This window comes from Cucurbita moschata, unplaced genomic scaffold, assembly GCF_002738365.1.
Source record: "Cucurbita moschata cultivar Rifu unplaced genomic scaffold, Cmos_1.0 Cmo_Scf00029, whole genome shotgun sequence".
Taxonomy (NCBI): domain Eukaryota; kingdom Viridiplantae; phylum Streptophyta; class Magnoliopsida; order Cucurbitales; family Cucurbitaceae; genus Cucurbita; species Cucurbita moschata.
The window spans coordinates 909,752-928,907 of NW_019268545.1; the positions used below are offsets into that span (position 1 = coordinate 909,752).

General features: G+C 35.5%; 2 protein-coding genes across 2 annotated transcripts; one reads left to right on the plus strand and one right to left on the minus strand.

Annotated features, from left to right (window-relative positions):
- The first annotated feature begins 1,248 nt into the window (after nucleotides 1–1,248).
- On the plus strand, nucleotides 1,249–8,911 carry LOC111463997 (outer envelope protein 64, mitochondrial). The gene is made up of 13 exons (XM_023108040.1): nucleotides 1,249–1,772; nucleotides 1,867–2,019; nucleotides 2,096–2,220; nucleotides 3,071–3,196; nucleotides 3,281–3,463; nucleotides 3,572–3,716; nucleotides 4,732–4,900; nucleotides 5,392–5,526; nucleotides 5,612–5,815; nucleotides 6,527–6,654; nucleotides 6,747–6,798; nucleotides 8,061–8,130; nucleotides 8,545–8,911. Exons 1-13 carry the CDS (start codon nucleotides 1,528–1,530, stop codon nucleotides 8,625–8,627), a joined length of 1,818 nt encoding a protein of 605 aa, XP_022963808.1. The 5' UTR covers nucleotides 1,249–1,527; the 3' UTR covers nucleotides 8,628–8,911.
- A 1,126-nt stretch (nucleotides 8,912–10,037) lies between these two features.
- LOC111463998 (metacaspase-1-like) lies at nucleotides 10,038–14,381 on the minus strand. Its single transcript, XM_023108041.1, has 5 exons — nucleotides 14,056–14,381; nucleotides 12,002–12,332; nucleotides 11,826–11,937; nucleotides 10,906–11,091; nucleotides 10,038–10,194 (listed from the first exon to the last, which is right to left on the minus strand). The coding sequence occupies exons 1-5, from the start codon at nucleotides 14,378–14,380 to the stop codon at nucleotides 10,135–10,137; spliced, it is 1,014 nt and encodes a 337-aa protein (XP_022963809.1). The 5' UTR covers nucleotide 14,381; the 3' UTR covers nucleotides 10,038–10,134.
- Nucleotides 14,382–19,156: the final 4,775 nt, after the last annotated feature.

Consider the following 19,156-nt stretch of genomic DNA (forward strand, 5'->3'; position numbering starts at 1 on the left):
GGTTTTGTTATTTTTAATTTCTTTGTTTTGTTTTGTTTATATTATAACTTATTTTAAAATAACTTAATATTTCGTACTCTTTTTAAAACACATCAGAATAAATTATAATTAACTTATTCTTTTCAGATATATATATTTTTTTTTTGTTACTTTAACTAAGTAGGTTTATGGTTTTGTTATTTTTATTTTCTTTGTTTTGTTTATATTATTTTATTATTTAATTTCTTTGTCTTTGTTCAATTTTATTTATATATATATATATATATTTTAAAATACCTTAATATTTCATACTCCTTTTAAAACACATTAGAATAAACTATAACTAACTTATTCCTTTTGTGATCTAGTTGTATTTTTGTTACTTTAACCAATCCTAAAAAATGATATTTAGTTGTCTTTAGTTTTATGATAATATTGAATTATGTTATTATTATTTTTTAATTTTTGCTCGTTATTTTTTATTTATTTATTATTATTATTTTGCCAATAATTATAGATTGATTTATGTTTGTTCGAGAACTTTTAATATATTTTATTTAAGATTGTATTCTTTTTAAAACACATTAGAATAAACTATAACTAACTTATTCCTTTCATGATCTACCGTTGTATTTTTGTTACTTAAACCAATTCTAAAAAAATGTCGGTTTAGTTGTCTTTAGTTTTATGACAATATTGAACTATGTTAATATGTTACAATTTTCGCTCGTTATTTTTTATTAATTTTTTTTTGTCAATAATTATAGATTGATTTAGGTTTGTTTGAGAACTCCTAATATATTTTATTTAAGATTATATCCGAATTAATTATAGATGGTGGATAAATAAAACTTAAAAATTTTTTTTGACAACCCAACCCGAAAATAGAGGGTTGGGTTGGGTTGTGAAAAATTTTGGGTTGGGTTGGGTTACCAATCCAACCAACTCGAACTTTTGGGTTGAGTAAAAAAAAAATCTCCCAACCCGATCCAACCCGGACCATGTACACCCTAGCAGTAATGGAGAATTTTCGGCAATGGGTGAAAGTCTGATGAAACAATGTCTGATGGAGGTAGAACACCTACGGTCGAGACTTTTTAAGTTTGTCGAAACACACTACTCTTAAAAAAGCATGCATTCCATATGAGTTATGGCCAGATGATTATGACTATGATCAACATGGGTGTCTATACAATGGAGTCCAATCGACTGATGGGTATAAGTCCCTTTATTGAAATCACCACGTCGCCAATCTGGTGGCTGGAGAGCTGAGACATTGGCGTCGCCAGCTGCAATGCACGAGGGTGGGGGTTTTGCGAGTGCATGGAGCTGAAATGGAGTGTGGCTGAGATGGGTTTCTTTCATGGGCCATGAGTAATTGGGTAGAGACATGGGCTTAAATGGGTAATGGGTATTAGACATGAGCTTGTACGAACTGAAGACCGAATCAAATTGATCGGTTTAAACCTTCCTAAAACCCTCCGTTTCTTCTAATTTCCTCATTCATTTTGATTCTCAACCCCAATCAATCTGCTCCGATTGCGATTCATGTCAAAGCCCCTAAAGTTCATGCAATCCAATGCTTCTAACCCCAAACTCTGGATCCTGATCGGGGTTAGCGTCGCCGGAATCGTAATTTATGCAGAGACCCGAAGGAGAAGAAATGGCAAAGTGTTGCAGAGAGAGGACTTTGGTGCCTTCGTCCATCGTTTTGAGCTTAAACCTTTCCCTCAGCCGCCGCCGCCCGCCGCCAGACTTCCCCTTACCGGCCTCATTTTCGCCGTCAAGGATGTGTTCGTATTCTTCCTTTTTCTCTCTGCGATTTCTTGTTTCTTAATCTCACAGGGGTTTGTGTTCTTGATCGTTTGATTTTGTGGGTTGCTTTAGATTCGACGTGAAGGACTATGTGACGGGGTTTGGCAATCCGGACTGGAAGAGGACTCATGATGTTGCTGAGAAGACCGATGGGGCGGTAACTCTTCTGCTCATGAATGGGGCTGCTTGTGTTGGGAAGACTGTTATGGATGAACTGGGTTTTGGGTAAGCCGGTGTTCATATTCTCCCAGTAAATTTGTTTGTCAATGTTCTTGAGGTGTTTGTTTGATTGTTCATTTAGGATTACTGGGGAGAACAAGCAATATGGAACTCCTACCAATCCAAAGTTTCCATCATTTGTATGTGGAGGTTCTTCTAGTGGGTCTGCCGTGGCTGTTGCAGGAGAGCTTGTTGACTTTGCTCTTGGTTAGTATAGTTTCCATTTCTTTTTATAATGTATTGCTAAATTTTTTAGTGAATAGGCAATCCAATCCGAAAATAGATACATATATATACATACATATATATATATATCTATTTCTCGATGGGGGCAAGGGAAGAGATATAATTCAGTAGTAGAGTGTCGCCTTGACATGGCCCGGAAGTCATCGGTTTGAGCTTGATTATCCCTAAACTCAATGTGAGTTTTTCTATTTTTACTTGCTCCCCTGCTGTGATCGAATGAGAATGGATAAGAGGCTCATGGGATTGACGCGAAGGGGTGGGAATGGCTATATTTTTGGGAGCGAACTCTAGGTGAATATGAAGCGCATGGATACAAGCTATATATATATATGTATATATTGATGCAGTGTGCACGTAGATAAGGAAAGCCAAATCCCTGAGGGGGGCTGGTACCTTTCTTTTACGGCCTAAATTCCTATTTGTTAGCCGTGGGGAACTATTGCTTGATAGGGAAGAGGCGAAAGGCTTGGGTCTACCTATCCCGATAGGACCTTATAAAGGAATGAGAGTGAGAGGTTCCATATTGCAGAGCCGAAGGGCAGCACTTTTGTATGTGATCGTAGTATGTCACCTCGTCTCGTCCCCGTACCACAACATTTCAGAGTATCTATGATATATATACAAATCTATATCTCTCTCTCTATATAAATTGGTGCACTTTCTTTATAAGAGCATTAGAATGTTCTCTTAAATGAAAAATCTTGACTCTGAGAAGCATTTCCAGTTCAAGTCTGTTTCTGTTTTAGTATATACGAGGCTCGCCAGTCTAGCAAGATACAATCTCATAACGAAGTAATTTCTTATATTTTAGGCACTGATACGGTTGGTTGCATCAGAATTTCAGCTTCATTTTGTGGTATATTTGCATTTCGTCCCTCTCATGGAGTCGTACCAATGAATAGAGTTTTGTCGAATTCGCCGAGCTTGGATACTGTTGGTAAGATGGCACATCAATTGACATTTTTCATCATTTTTCTATCATCGATATTCATTCGAGTACTTTTTGTATGTCATCGTTAAGGATGGTTTGCTCGTGATCCATCCATTCTACATCGTGTTGGGCATGTTCTACTCAAACTGAATTCAGTAGAACCTCGAAGGATGCGACGCCTTGTTTTTGCTGATGATCTATTTCAGCTTTCCAAGGTTCCTTTGCAAAAGACTGTTCATGTCGTTAAAAAGGCTATAGAAAATCTATCTGGTTGTAAGTTTCAGGACCGTTCACACGTATTTCCTAACGAAGCTCTCAGTTCAAGTGCTTTAAAGATTATTTTAGGTTTATATTGATTTTTTGAGCTTTTTGCATCTGCAGATCAGTCTCCAAAACACATGAACTTTGGTCAGTACTTGGTGTCTAAAATCCCGAGCCTGAAAGAGTTCCTTCAACAACCCCCGAACTCGCAAAAAGGAATTTCTATTTTCAAAGCTTTGTCATCTGTTATGATTTTATTACAGAGGTAAGCACAGGTGATCCTGACTACTTATTTTTTCACTCTACATGTCAGTCTACTTATGGATTAAGAAGCATAGTCGCGTATATATTACACCTATATTTCTTTCGATAAGATCGTCGCCCCTATATTTCATGAAGCACATACAGACATTGGATGCTGCTCGACTTCCCACCCGATACTATTGCGGGTTATCATCCTTTTGTGTATGCACCATAGTGAAATCAACTTTTGTAATATTTATTTATTTTTCATCTTAACCTTTTGTTTCCTTTATTTTCTTACATATAGATAATTGCATTTTTTTCCGGGCGTTGCACCTAAAATTGTGCACATGTGTGAGATCCCACATCGGTTGGGGAGGAGAACGAAACACTCTTTATAAGGGTATGGAAACCTCTCCCTAGAATACGCGTTTTAAATCCCTGAGGGGAACCCCGAAAGGGAAGGCCCAAAGAGGACAATGTCTGCCAGCGGTGGACTTTGGTCGTTACAACATGATGCGTGTCAAATGACATGCTAATTTTCGTGTTGCGTGAAACCATGTGATCCATTATAAATTCTCAAAATTTAGAAGCGTGAGGGTGAGAAATAGCTGCAATAGGACGAACCCGTTACTCTTTACTTTAAACTGAAAATTATTAGGCTTCTCCATATTCTTTCGGTATGTCTGTTGTGTTGGTGCTGTACATTACGTATGAAATATTCGATACTAAATAGTAATAGAGCGAACATCTCATTTTGGTCTTTGAGTCACGTCGCTTGATGGAATATTGGAAGTGCCGTAGTCAATGTCGATATCATACACTCCTAGTATGAACGACTGTCGGGATTACTCAATGGTGACCTTTTCTTTCACTGTTGAACTGTAATTGCTACATAATGGTGGCTGTTAAAATGCATAATTGTCGATATATTAGCTACATTGTATGTTCGATAACATGTTCCATCTTCAAATTGTTGTTTTCTTTCAGGACAATGAACCCCTACTAATGAATCTGTTGTGGCATGCACTTTTCAGATGCGAATTTAAAATAAATCACGAAGAATGGATTAAGTCGGTCAAACCCAAGTTAGGATCTAACGTATCTGAAGATGTTCTTGCAGCAATTAAAACATCTTATGATGATATGAAAACGCTTTATAAAGTCAGAACGGAGACGAGACTTGCACTTCAAAGTTTATTAAAGGTATCCCCAATTCATTGTTGTGTACCTTGAAATGAGTGTATGTAAATATGAATCTTTTGCAGCAATTCTAATATTTTGCATTATAAAATACGAGGAATTCTCGAGTGTTTGATAAGAAGACTTCCCTTATTATTGTGATTTTGTACTATTTATGTGTTAGGATCGCAAAATAATGCACACACTCGATCTAGATGAATACAAAAAACAGGAGACAGGCTAAAGGTTTACATTTGATGACTTCAACTATCTACAGTAATAGAGAATACACGGTCTAAGGGGATATGTATAGTTTTACGAGATATAACCATCTATATATAACTATCTACCATATATAGGTTTACCAGATATAGCTTTTTACTTTACGTAGTTGTTTATTATATATGACCATAGACTCCATAACCGAACATTATGACCACTCACGTGGTTGTTGGTCAGTAATTCTTAAAATAATTATTTATGTACGCTAAATTATCTGTTTTTATTCACTCTAGGATGATGGCATATTAGTAATTCCCACAACTGCAGACCTCCCACCAAAGCTAAGTACAAAGAAGGGAATTTCTTCGGAGTTTCGTGATAGGATATTTGCATTATCAAGCATTTCAAGCGTGTCTGGTTGCTGTGAAGTAAGTTAACAATCTCGTTTCAGTTATTTTCTGTCGACCGCTCGAAGAGTGACATGTTATTGTTGTTATAACATCGTATTGTCAGGTTGTTGTTCCTTTGGGAAGGCAGGATGATTGTCCCATATCCATTTCACTTTTAACATTCCATGGTGCTGATAAGTTTCTTCTAGACACAGTCTTGGATATTTTCTCAGCTCTTCAAGAGCAAGTCAGTATAGCGTCTAACAGTTCATCGCCATTTGCTGATACCAACGGCGACATGGATGCCTCTGAACTATTGAAAGAAAAGGTTTGCCTCTATTGTCGATGCGATTAATAATGTCCGTCTTGATTCTGCCATGATGATGTTATTTGATGTGAAGTAGGTTCTTATTCAAGAACTCATAAGATCCTTTTTGCTAAAATTTACAGTTTCTGATTTAATTAAAAGATCAATTTGTTTTTCTCCTCTGCTTTTAAAAATTAGTGGCTGGTCAATGAAAAATAAATGTGATTCAACATCAGACGAGTAAGAAACGTGTAGTAATTTCCCGGGGATCCGGTGAAAGTCCTAGGTGAATCAGTAACAGTTCCAGATTTTGATTTCAGGCATAAACCCTCGAATTACATACCATAAAAAAAATAGTTTCCACCTTTTCGATCTACTCAACTGGTATTTCGATTTTCACTTCTTGTACTCCCTTTCGAGGGCCAAATTTGTTCTTTCGTGTTCATATACTGATTCTGCGGTTATGTTCGTCACAAATTTTTGAGCTTTGATATTGGAAATATTGCTCAAACATTATGTAGTTGCAGGAGATTCTTCATGAAGTGAGGGCTCGTATAATCGCCATCTTCGTTTGCTTTCGCTTTGTTCGTTCTAAAACATCTGGGGTTGCCTGTTTTTCATTGTTCATTAAAAGTTGACTAGCTTACATGTTCGAATACATTGTTATTGTTGATTAACATACTCAATTTTCTTAGTTGAACAGTTTACTAAAACAAAAGGAATGATTTGCAGGGCAATGCAGCTTTTAAAGGAAGACAGTGGAATAAAGCTGTTAATTACTATACAGAAGCGATTAAATTAAACGGGACGAATGCAACTTATTATTGCAACCGAGCTGCCGCTTACTTAGAGTTAGGCTGGTATGTTACCCACAAATATTTCAGTCAGCTATTTACTTATTCTACTTGGTGTGTACTGAATTCATCAATTACTTGAATTTCAATACATGTAGCTTTCAACAAGCTGAAGATGACTGCAGCAAAGCCATATTACTTGATAAGAAGGTAACTATCTGATTCATACTTGGCTATATAGAAAAACAACCAAACACACACAAACATACATTCAAAGGCAAAAACTTAAAGAAAGCATTACAAAAAAGGCCAAATATCAATGAACGGAGACGAAGGATATGAGATCCCTCATCGGTTGGGGAGGAGAACGAAACACTCTTTATAAGGGTGTGGAAACCTCTTCCTAGTAGACACGTTTTAAAAACCTTGAGGGAAACTCGAAAGGAAAAGCCCAAAGAGGATAATATCTGCTAGCAGTGGGCTTCGGCCGTTACAAAGGATAGTTATGAAACTTTCTAGTCACTGACGGCCAATTGAAGGTGTTTTACCAAGCCATGGACCCGAGCGGCGGTCAATGCAAGAATTGAAGACTAAAACTTCAATTATTATTATAAAATTTATTCATGGGATAGCTTCCAGATATGTTTAGACTAAAACTTCCAGCAGGTTTCCTTTTATTATTGCTGTTGTTGCTGCTGTCTCTCTTAATTATTATTATAAAATTTATTAATGGGATAGCTTCCCGTGATGATATACTCTGTTACTATGTAGTGTCACAATCGTATTCTTTCGACAGTGGAACAGCGATTGTACAACATTTGTTCTAACTCTATGAACAAGTCAGCCGTGAAAAATTCGGATTTTGCGGACAACGTCGGCATATGCTCAAGCGTTGAGTCACGTTTGCGAGAAATATTTTAAAAAAATGTGAGCGGGGAAATACATTTGAAAACAATTTGAAAAAATTGAAGAATATAACGTTATATGGCTATAAGTAAAGGCTATAAGTAAAGAAAGAAACACGACTTAAATAGCATATAACTCAGAGTAGGAAGAATTGATGACTAGTCACATCCCCATATAGTACATTTTGGGGCATTTTAGCGGGTGCAGACATGATTTTGGTGACAGGTCATATACCTCCGTATTGACACAACATGAAATAGTAAAAGTCTATCTAAGATGAAAGCATGATAAAAGGGGTTTGGAACGGGCATGCGACTATAGACAACACGTTCTAGACAAGCATGACCGGGACATCCGACATGCGGCCATAAGCAACATGCCTTGGACAAGTAAAGCCTTTGATTTGAGCAGAAACGTATAAATAATTCATTTTGGGTTGAAATACTCTGTTGCTATGTATGCTGGGCTGGGTGTTTTTAGTCGTTAAAAAACGATCGATTTATCTTTACGTTAGACAATCTGCAAAAGAGATGATGATATTCTTAACGTTTCGTTTCTTCACGCAGAATGTGAAGGCGTATCTCAGACGAGGAACTGCCAGAGAGTCTCTTCTTCTCTATAAAGAAGCCATCAAAGGTGAGATGATTTTTATCACTGAAATATCTGAAGCTGCATTGTTTACGTTTCTTTGCATGTGAACGTATGCGTATGCCTTGACGTGAACATCTTGCTCAATCGATTAGGATTATGTAAACAACTTCAGAGAAAAATTATATAAACATAGTATTAGATTGATTTTGTGCATCTAGCAGACCTTTTGGCTATCGTTAAGAACCCTGAAATTTCGAGATAGATTTGAATAATTGACACAAATCGACCTCGGAAAAGAAAACGTGGATGTGAAGTTTTGTCATTATAGACTAATGGTGGTTTCAGAACTGGCCATGGAATGCTTGCCTTTATATAGACGAGAGTGTTTTCTCTGTTAATGAAAGCGTGTTTCGGTGCCCGTTCGATAAATATTTGCTTTGGTTTCTCATACTTTTGCAGATTTCAAGCATGCTCTCGTCCTCGAACCGCAGAATAAAGTTGCGAATCTTGCCGAAAAGAGATTAAGAAAACTGATCAGTTGAGGATGCAATTCTCGTATCGAAAATGAAAAGAAAACCCGAAAACGAATAGCAAAAAGAAACAAAGCCAAGCTGATAGAAGCATTGTAATTGTGCATTGTCAAATGAAAATAAAGAGTAGAGCTGGAAAGGAGTCAGAGCCCAGCGGCAGCTGCCAATTTTGTGAGTATATATTTAAACTTTAGTGAACCTTAGTTTGGCACAGGACCATGTGGAATTCTTTTATCCATTGAACCGTGTGGGAAGTTTCAATTCTAAATTTGGGTGCTTGTTCTGTGTTGTGAAAATATTCTCTTTTTGATCTTTTTTTGAACCTGTTCACTGTGATCATTTAGGTTGATTATTGAGAGTTTATAAGGAGGAATAACTCAAAGATATTGTTCTCTCGGGGCTCTTCCTTTTCGGGCTTCCCTTCAAGGTTTTTAAAACGCGTCTGCTAGGGAGAAGTTTTCACACCTTTATGAAGAATGTTTCGTTCCTGTCTCCAACCGATGTGGGGTCTCACAATCCATCTCCCTTTGAGGCCCAATGTCCTTGCTGGTTCACTACCTGGTTGGAAAGAGAGACAAGTGCTCGCTAGAACGTTGGGTCCCGAAGGGAGGTGGATTGTGAGATCCCACATCGGTTGGAGAGGGAAACAAATCATTTTTCATAAAGGTGTGGAAGGAGACGATTTTTAAAAACCTTGAGGGGAAAGCCCAAAGAGGACAATATCTACTAGCAGTGGGCTTAGGTTATTACGAATAAATTTACGATTTTTTTCCAGCTAAACACCTTGTTTCATGACTTGATTTCGGGTGAAAAATTCTTGTATTATGCCGAAGTTTTAATACCAACCAAAAGAGGACAATGAATACTTGAAATACTCTATTCTATAGGTTGTATAGTTATGTCTTTTGAGTTCGACGTTCTATAGGTTGTACAATTGTCTTTGAGTTCGAGGAGACGATGAAGACGTTCTATAGGTTGTATGGCTGTGTCTTTGAGCTCAAAGGAGACAATTAAGGCATCTTTCGGCCTCTTTTTGCAATATTATTATAAATTTTTAGTTCAACATCAGTTAGCGGTAAAGATTTGAATATTTAACTTCTTAGTTGAGGATATATGTCGTAATTAGTTGAGTTATGTCGGGATAGATAAGTATTTTACTATTTTATATATACTTTTTTTTTTTGGTACCTTCTTCGAAGGGAAAACAATAAAATTAATTGTTAAGGTTGGAAAATCGTGATCGTGATGTTTTTTTTTATGAGATTAAGGTTAATAGCTATACGTCGTCAATCTATGTTTTAAAATTTAAAATATAAATTACAATCTCAATCTAACGAAGTAATTAATAAATATTAACTTCACCTAATTTCAACCAAGTTAAGTTATTACAAGTAATTAGATATTTTATTACAAAACAGTAATTAGATATTTGTTTAAAATGAAAATTTCCCTATAGGAGAGAGTTAGAGTTTCCTCTCTAAACAATTTCAAATTATTTTTTAGTAGGAAAAATCTAGAGTTATAATGTAAATATTTTCTTGTGCACGTCAAAGATCTCTGATGATGAGAGTCGAGGTTCCTGCAAAAAACGAAAAAAACGTAAAAATTAGCATGAAAAAACGAGAGGACCTTCTCGATGGTAAATACTCTCGATTGCTATTACATACTAATATTATAGATACACCGACACCCTTTGATATTTTAGCTGCCCTGTTCCTTCTAGGACGGTCAAATCTACAACAACCACTAGTCCAATTGGTTCGTAAACAACAATAGTACACATTTGAGTGAGAACCTACGGGAGAAGCTGGCTTGTGGCCGACAATTTTGTAAGGTTGAATGTACGAGAGAAATATGGAAAAATATATAGAGTGGTTATTAGTGTTATATAAAATTTTGAGTTCACATCGGATAGTTATTATAAAACGGTCGTACAGTGACGACCTCATTAAATAACATTTCCACGCTAAGAGTCTTCTCATAACAATGTCTTAAGGATATTCAAGTAAATTCACATTCGTGACGTGTGTGAGGAAGGCGGTCATCAAGAGGAAAACGAGAAAGAAATAAAAAAAACTCGACACTTTGACCAAAGGCTTGTTGTTTAAGTTTGAATATTCATATCAAGTTCAAGAAGTCAATTTCGAATGTCCTAATAATTGAATTGTGTATAATTCATTGGTTTTTTTACGAGCAATCGAACATTTATTCAAATTTAAGGTTAAAATTGAGAGGAAAAAAAAAACGTTAAAAAAGAAGAAAAAAAATGAAAGGGTAATGAGTAAATGACCTGAATTTGTTTGTATTCGAACAATTTTCGGAAAAAAACACATGGGAGACATCCTTTTTTGTTGGCCCTTCGAACAGCTTCTTGCATGCAATCAAGCAGGCGTCCATACGTTATTTCTCCAAATCTCTTCACGAAATCAATAAGAATGAATGTCAGTGCTCCGTTCATCGTCTTCCCTGATAATATCTGCATATAATTTCCAACAATCGTCAAACAACCCTAAACTTTCTCGAGCAAATTAGTTTTTTTTTTTATCGTTCTTAAGTTCTTCTCATTTTGGTGTATAAAGTTCTCAGTTTGTTCTATTTTGATCTCTCAACTTCTAAAATATCGGTTCAGGGTCCAACATCATCACTGACACTTGTTCCTTTCTCCAAAGGATGTGGGACCCCCCAATCCACCCCTCTTCGGGACCCAACATCCATACTGGCACACCACCTATCCTCACGACACTCGTTCCCTTCTCTAATAAATGTGAGACTCCCTAATCCACCCCTCTTTGGGACCCAGCATCCATACTGGCACACCGCCTCGTGTTCACCTCCTTCGGGGCTCAGCCTTTTCGTTGACACATCGCTCGGTGTCATACTCTGATACCATTTGTAACAACTCAAGCCCACCAGATATTGTCATGTTTAAGTTTTCCCTTTTAGGCTTCCCCTCAGACGTTTTTAAAACGTCTACTAGGGAGAGAGTTTCACACCCATACAAAAAATGTTTAGTTCTCTTCCTCAACCGATTGGAATTTCACAAAAATGTAACTTTTAAAATTAAAAATAAATCCCCATCGACACGTTTGCACCGTTCAACCAATCTAGTTTTCATTCATCCGAAACCATCCCAACGGGAACGGTATGGGTTAAGTTGGATTGGTCGTACTAAAAAAGGAAGATAATAGAGAATATTATGTGGATGCTTACAGAAGTATCAGCAGCAAATTCATCATCTCCACAAGCACTCAAACAAATCGCCAATCCACCACTCGTCGCCTTCCACGCTCCCGACGGCGGCCTGTTGTCCACCCACTCATCCCTAAAACCCCATATTCCAATATCAAAATCAAACCCAAATTCAAATTCAAATGAAATAACCGAACCTGTTGCGGTCATAAACATAGGCGAGATCGAGCATTGTGGCGCTGTGGCAGGCGTCGACGATGCTGTGGAGGTTCACGCCGGCCTTCAGAGGGGAAACAATGGTGGCGTTGATCTCGTTGTCGCTTATCATCCCTTCCTCCATGAAGTCCACTGGGCATATCGTCTCGTCGAAGCCGTCGAGCTCGTCCATCGCGAAATCCGGCTGCCGTAATCCATGGCCGGAGAAGTAGAACACCAGGCTTTCGCCTCCCCTGCAACCTTCAACTAGCCATTTTAGTCCGCTTTGGATGTTCTTCTTTGTTGGTACTCGCTCCGGGTTTGTTTCGTACTCTGCTCCAGTTCCAACCATAAATATTTTAGATGAGGTGGTTCGAATTGTTCTAGTCATCAATTCATTTTTTTTGTCCCTTAGAATGTATATTTATTTTATTTTCAAACATCTGATTAATATTTGTTCTATTTGGTTTTTAAAATTACATCTGTCGTTCGTTCTCCTCTCTAACCAATTTGGATCTCATAATCCACTCCATCCAGGCCAACGTCTTTGCCGATACTCGTTCCTCTCTCCAACCGATGTGGATCTTACAATCTACCCCTTTTGGAGCTCAGCGTCTTCGCTGTCCCTCATTCTCCTCTCCAATTAACGTAGGATCTCACAATCCACCTCTTTCAGGGCTCAGCATCTTTGCTAACACTATTTTCCTCTCCAACTAACGTAAGATCTCACAATCCACTCCTTTCGGGGCCCAGCATCCTCGTTGACACTCGTTTCTCTCTCCAATCGATGTGGGATCTCACAATCCACCCTTTCGAGGCCCAACGTCCTCGTTGACACTCTCCTTCTCCAACCAATGAGAGATCTCACAATTCACCCCCCTTCAGGGTCCAACGTCTCTCGCTGACATACCGCATGGTGTTCATCCATTTTAGGATTCAACATCCTTACATTGCCTAAAACCAAACTCTAACCCCTCAAGATTTTTAAAATGCCTATGCTAAGGAGAGATTTCCCCACCTTTGTAAAGAATGATTAGTTTCCTCCCTAACTGATGTTATATATCACAACTTTTCAAATAGTTAAAAAATATTTAAAACATGCGAGAGTAAATGCTAAAAATAAAATAAATATATGTATATAATTTCATTGTAAGAAAAAATATATATTTTAAAAATAACACGTTATATTTAAATTAACCCCATCTAGGATTAGACGAACCCATGAACTAATCCAATTCATAAAATCTTGGAACTTAAAAAATATTGAAATGACAAACATATTCTTGTAGTATTAGAAATGTTCGGGTTTAGATGTTCATTATCTACATTTTTACTTGGTCAAAAGGGAACGTTAAAAGCTTTAAAGATGCTTCAAAAGAAGGCGTTCTTGTCGAATTGTCTAAAAAGAAATATGCTTATCTTGACTACGCTATTCTCGAAAGTTATCTCATACTTACTATTAATTAATAATTAACCATGAATTTATATTCGTAAATTTGGGAAGTTTATAGTTAATAATTCAACTTTGAATTTAGACCTTATAATTAGATTCCGTTTCCAAAATATTAATGTAGATTTTTAGTTATTACTTTATTCTTCGAAAACTCTTAAAAATAACTTTTAAATAAGGTAATTTCTCAAAATATATATTTAAAAATAAATAAATAAATATTTTACGAACTACTCAACGTGGGTTAGTTTCATTATTTATGTCTATAAGTTCTTATGATAATTCAATTGGATCATTATCGTACCTGTTAGACGAATACGACTCTCCACAATGGTACGATATTATCCACTTTGAGCGTAAGCTCTTATGGTTTTGCTTTGGGCTTCCTCAAAAGGCCTTGTACCAATGGAGTTAGTATTCCTCACTTATGAACCCACGATCATTTCCTAAATTAGCGGATGTGGGACTTCCATCATCAAACAGTACCAACCCACATCATTTTTTTAAAAAATTATTCCTTAAAAACCCCGAAAAAAACAAAAAATAGCAACAAAAATTGTCACAAAAATAAATGATCATAAATTTAGAAGGCAGAGATGACATAACCTGTGAGAGTACGAATGTTATGTTTGGAATATCCAAAATGATTGATCAACAAATCTTGCATATTCCAAACATCATTCAATGTCCCAAGTAGCCTATGTTTCCAGTTCTTGTAACTCACCCCACAGAGGAGAGCTCGCTTTCTCGGCCGCCCGTCCAAGGCAGCGGAGGAGAGGCTTTTCATCGGCCGCGGTGGCAGCCCGAGAGCCCTTTCAGCTCTCGGTTCATCTTTTCGACTCGTGTTTTGTCTTGTTTGCAACGTCCGGGCAACGGAGGAGGAGGAGTGGTTCTTGATCTTGGAACAACAACGTTCACTTTTGGTATCCATTTTTGTGCCATTCCTTAAGCCAAAAGAGTGAAAATTGGGAATATATAAAAGCCTTGGATGGAATAAATTCAAGAAGAAGAATATGTAAAATAACAAAAGCTTAGATTTTCTTTTGATTATTCTTCGACTTTATTGGTTTATATTTCGATTTGATTCTTAAACTCTTCGAATTTGCGTTGTATTTTAGCATTGGTCGAACTTTTACATAAAATATTAAATTTTATTAATGCACGAACTTAAAAAAGTTTTAATAAACGTTTAGCTCTAGGGGTGTTTTTTTCTTCATTCACACGAGAATGTTTGATATTTTCTCTAAAATTTACTCGGTAAACTAAGAAAACGCGTGAGGTGGAGTGGAGGATTATATTAATATGATGTTTGAAATTGGATAATATCGTGTTTATGAAATTTTAAAAGTAACCTTAACTTTTAACCTTTATAAAAAAAAGTTCTTATATTAATACGATGTTTTAATTTTTTTTCTAAAATTTCAAGAGTATTAATATTACTCTGAAAAGTTCATAGATATTTTTGAAATATGATATTAATGATATTTTTGAAATTTCATGAGTATTAATGTTACATTTGAAAGTTTGCATATTAATAATAAATGTATTTTTTTAGTTTTTCTTTTAAAATTTAAAAGTGTTTGAAAGTTATTAAGAAAATTTAAAGGTATTTTTGACGTTTTAAAAAAAATGTAAAAGATATTAACGAAACTTACAAACAAAATATTATTAATGGTATTTTTCTTACATTTTCTGCGATGTCCATATTGGTTGGGGGGACAACCCATTTATAAGGGCGTGAAAATCTTAGTAGACGTATTTTAAAGCCTTGAAGGGAAGACAGAAAGGGAAAGGACAAAGAGGACAATATGGTGGATCTGAGTCGTTACATTTTTAGAATCGGTATCAATTTTCTTTTAAAAAAATAATTAAAAGTTGAGGATTAAAATAAAATAATAAATATTTAGAAAGAGCTATATCTACATACCTAACTTAACAATAATTCAAATGGAATATTTTTAAGATTCCAATACATTGTTACATTGTAGGACAAAATAAACTTTATTTGGACTTTTCGCGAATAAGTTACTAATAAATTATATGTTAATAAGATTCGACATTTTGAGCGTGATGGGCACACTATGCCATTTATGAGGTATGGGGTGAAGGATAGCCTAGGAGATGACACTAGTTATGGGCTTTGGGAGGGAGGAGGGGGCGAAACCAAGTCCAGTAGCAGCATGTAGTTATCAAGATCATATGGTCGCATTCTAAGCCGTCCCTAGGTCAGGACAAGCATGCTCACAAAATTAAGGACGTGGAATTGCCATGGAAGTCCAGGGAACCTTGGAGTCGAGTGTAGCAAAAAAAATGGTCAAGCTATGATCACACCTTCATCGTTTGGAGAGAGAAAGTCTAGACACGTGTTAGTAGGAACCTACCATCGAATAGGTTATCTGGATTACGAAGAGTAGGACTCTAGTTCCATACACTAATGCGATTGACATACTTGCGAAACATGCTCAGATAGAGGCAAAACCTTTAGATAACATGATTCAAAAAACTACCTCAATAGTGGTAGTGTTCGTAGTTAACAAACAGGTAAGGCCCGATGGGGACATGGTATGTTGAAGGGGAAACATGGACAAAAGATATTGCTCTAACCTATAGAGGAAGCATCGCCACAACTTAAGAAAGGCTAGTCACAACACAAAAGCTTTAAGTGAGTTCCCTAAGATCTTGTACAAGAACTTAAGAGATGTACATGCTCGAAAGTGGTAGAGATCAACCATAAGAAATTTGATATGAACCACGACCAAGAAATTTTCATACCTCAAGGTCCAATTACAAGGATGAGAGCCAAGAAGCTACAACAAACCTTATACAGTTATATTCAACCTATGGTGAGCTCATCAAAGGAAATTCTAGAAGACGTTGGAGACCTCCCTTATATGTTGTGCAAAGTTGAGGTTCAATAAAGAGATGAATTAAATGCACTTTAAGTTGCATTTAATGAACTCTGTTGAATTTATGAAACTAGTCCAAAGATGAGTCAATAAGCATTTTATTAATTGCATCATTTAATTTTTAACTATTTGTTTGTCATATTTAAGCTAGTTTTGAATATAGGAGTTATTTATATTGTAACCCGTTACTATATTCCACCATTAACTAGCCATTTTAATATGGGGTTATGGGTATTTCTCATTTACTAGCCCATTTAATTTAGAGTCATGTATCACATAGGTTAAGGTGGTAAAGGCTATATAAAGCCTTCTTTTCTTTGATTAGACATCAGATTTCGGAATTAAGAATAGAATTTCTATTTTAGCTTTATTGAGAGCTAAATTTTCTTTGCAAATTGTGTGTTTAGAACTTGTACGTAGAGTCATTCAAGTGGTATTGATCAAACCTCTTGAGGAGTGATTCGAATCACGAGTTTAGAAATGAGTTTTCTTAATCTTGATCTTGATCATCAACGTAATCCGTTCCATACTTTCCCTTGGGTTGATTTCCATATCAACATTGCAGGAGCTAACCTAGGTGAAGCCATTACGGATCATCCATCGTTTTTAGGAACTGGTCACTAACGTACTAGTTAAGTAGTCAATATTTCTATGTACCGATTATGATCGAACTAGATAAACCTGATCAAGGAAAGGTCATGAGTGAGTGATCTCGAAAATAAAACTAGTCCTTAATTTTTATTATTATTATTTTTATTGTTGCTGTATGTATGTTACATGTTATTTTTAGGTAAAGACAAAAAATAGTGTGAAAGTGACGAATAGGGTCGAGAAAAACAACCTTTAAATGCTTCTTACTTTAATTTTTTTAAAACTCTAGTTTATGAGGATAAGGTGATTGTTAGGTGATTGTGAATTGATGGTACTTTTCGAATAAAATTTACAGTATCAGTCTGCTTTATAAACACATGTCTTTTCGAAGGATCTTGGGTATTTTAAGCACGTTTTTTCTAATATCTAATGCAATTTTTCTCGTTTTTTAATTACAAAAGTCTTGCTTTTAAGTAACAATCTTGATTGGTATAGGTGCAAAAAGTTATGTCATTACAATATTAAACTAAAATAGAATAAGTAAATATAAATAGTATTTTAACTTTTGATATTCTATACTTGAATAAATGCTCCTATTTTTCAATTTTCAATAATATAAAACTAATATAATTTGGTCAAACATTCGTAAGGAATGAGAGAGGATTTTGCGACATTAATGAGAGACAAAGATCTATGTAGTTGTCTTTATTTGACTAAGCTATAAAGTAGTAACGAAGAATACGATGCTTGATTCGTTGCTTGGTGTTTTTGAAATTGAAATATTAGCTTAGATTTGATGCTACAAACACTTGATTCCCACTCCACCAATTAGTTCATTATCACTTTATTTGTAGATATCAATTTAAGCTCAAAATCTTGCATTATTATCTAAGAGTTTAAGTTCTCGAATGAAGTTTCCTTTTGTGAGTATACGTTGTGTAGGTATGAAAATTCTTGTAAAACTGCATGCACAAGATTTAGAATTTGGATTTAGAATTTGATAGCTCAACATTTCCTTATTTTCATTGCGATATAGTTACAATTAAGACTATTCTCACAAACCAACAAGGATCTTTTCAGTAAATGATCTAGTCACGTTACTTATTTTTCGATTCTAAGAGTGAAAACTATTCCTACAAACAAACATGATTTCTTTTAGTATGGTTTGTCCTCACTCATATGTTTCATAGGAAAATTTTTAAGATGTCACTTATCATAGAATTACTTAAAGCAAAACGCACTTAATTTTGAAGTTCTTGTGATTGAGTCATTGAAAAGGAAGATGTATTTTATTGGTATAGATAGTAACTTTTAGTTCTTTTAAGTTTTTCTTAGTCATCAAGTCATCAAAATTGCTCTCATCTAGATGTGGTCTCGATTCATTCATGTTCTTCTCTTTTATTTAGGTATCACAATTTCCTCTACTATCGATTACATATCTACAAAGAAGAAAAGAGTAAGAAAAATTGGTGTTGGATTGAGTTGAGAAAACTATAGTTGTCAAGTTAGCAATATGAAGTTAGAGTGTTCGAGATAGTGTCCATTAAAACTCCTTATTTAGATGAAGTTAGCAATATGAAGTTAAAAGTTGAAAGAAAAATATCAAACACAACGATTCCAGATTTATATAGTATGGGAAAAATGAGAATGAAAGTTTATTTAATCTTCAAATATACGTACGTGTAAATGGTTTAACGATAGGGATTTATAAACACAATATTAAAACCAATATGATAAGAATTTTTTTTTAGATCTAAATATGATCCTTAGGAAGAAAATAGAACAAAGTAAAGAGATATCAAGAATGGTGGGAATGATGACAACAAAATAAATTGACAAATTTGGAAAAAGATAAGCAAATAGGATAAATGAAAGATAAAATCAATTCTAGAGTAGGCCACAAGGATGCAACCTAGATTTTTATACCAAATTGATAAGACAATCCTAATTATCAGCCTAACCATCTAAGCTCTTTCTTGAAGCAAGAACCCTTTAATAAAAAAAAATTAACATTTTCTTATACAAAATTCGGATCAACAAAGAGATAATGCTAGAATTAGATTACCTCTTACGACCGAAGATCTAGGAGCAAGATTTGGAAATTTTGTTCTAAATTGAGTCACTCCACAATCGAACTTGATCAATGCTTGATTGAATGACTTAATGCAATCTACCACATGAATTGCATAAAGTAAAATAAAATCAATTCT

What these genes read in the sequence shown, in the direction of transcription:
- LOC111463997 (XM_023108040.1), top strand. Translation starts at nt 1,528, where the DNA reads ATGTCAAAGCCCCTAAAGTTCATGCAATCCAATGCTTCTAACCCCAAA. An exon ending in TATAGAAAATCTATCTGGTT is followed by an intron (nt 3,464 to 3,571) that starts GTAAGTTTCAGG and finishes TTGCATCTGCAG; the next exon opens with ATCAGTCTCCAAAACACATG. An exon ending in GCGTGTCTGGTTGCTGTGAA is followed by an intron (nt 5,527 to 5,611) that starts GTAAGTTAACAA and finishes TCGTATTGTCAG; the next exon opens with GTTGTTGTTCCTTTGGGAAG.
- LOC111463998 (XM_023108041.1), bottom strand. Translation starts at nt 14,380, where the DNA reads ATGGATACCAAAAGTGAACGTTGTTGTTCCAAGATCAAGAACCACTCC. An exon ending in TAACATTCGTACTCTCACAG is followed by an intron (nt 12,333 to 14,055) that starts GTTATGTCATCT and finishes GAACTGGAGCAG; the next exon opens with AGTACGAAACAAACCCGGAG. An exon ending in TATGTTTATGACCGCAACAG is followed by an intron (nt 11,938 to 12,001) that starts GTTCGGTTATTT and finishes ATGGGGTTTTAG; the next exon opens with GGATGAGTGGGTGGACAACA.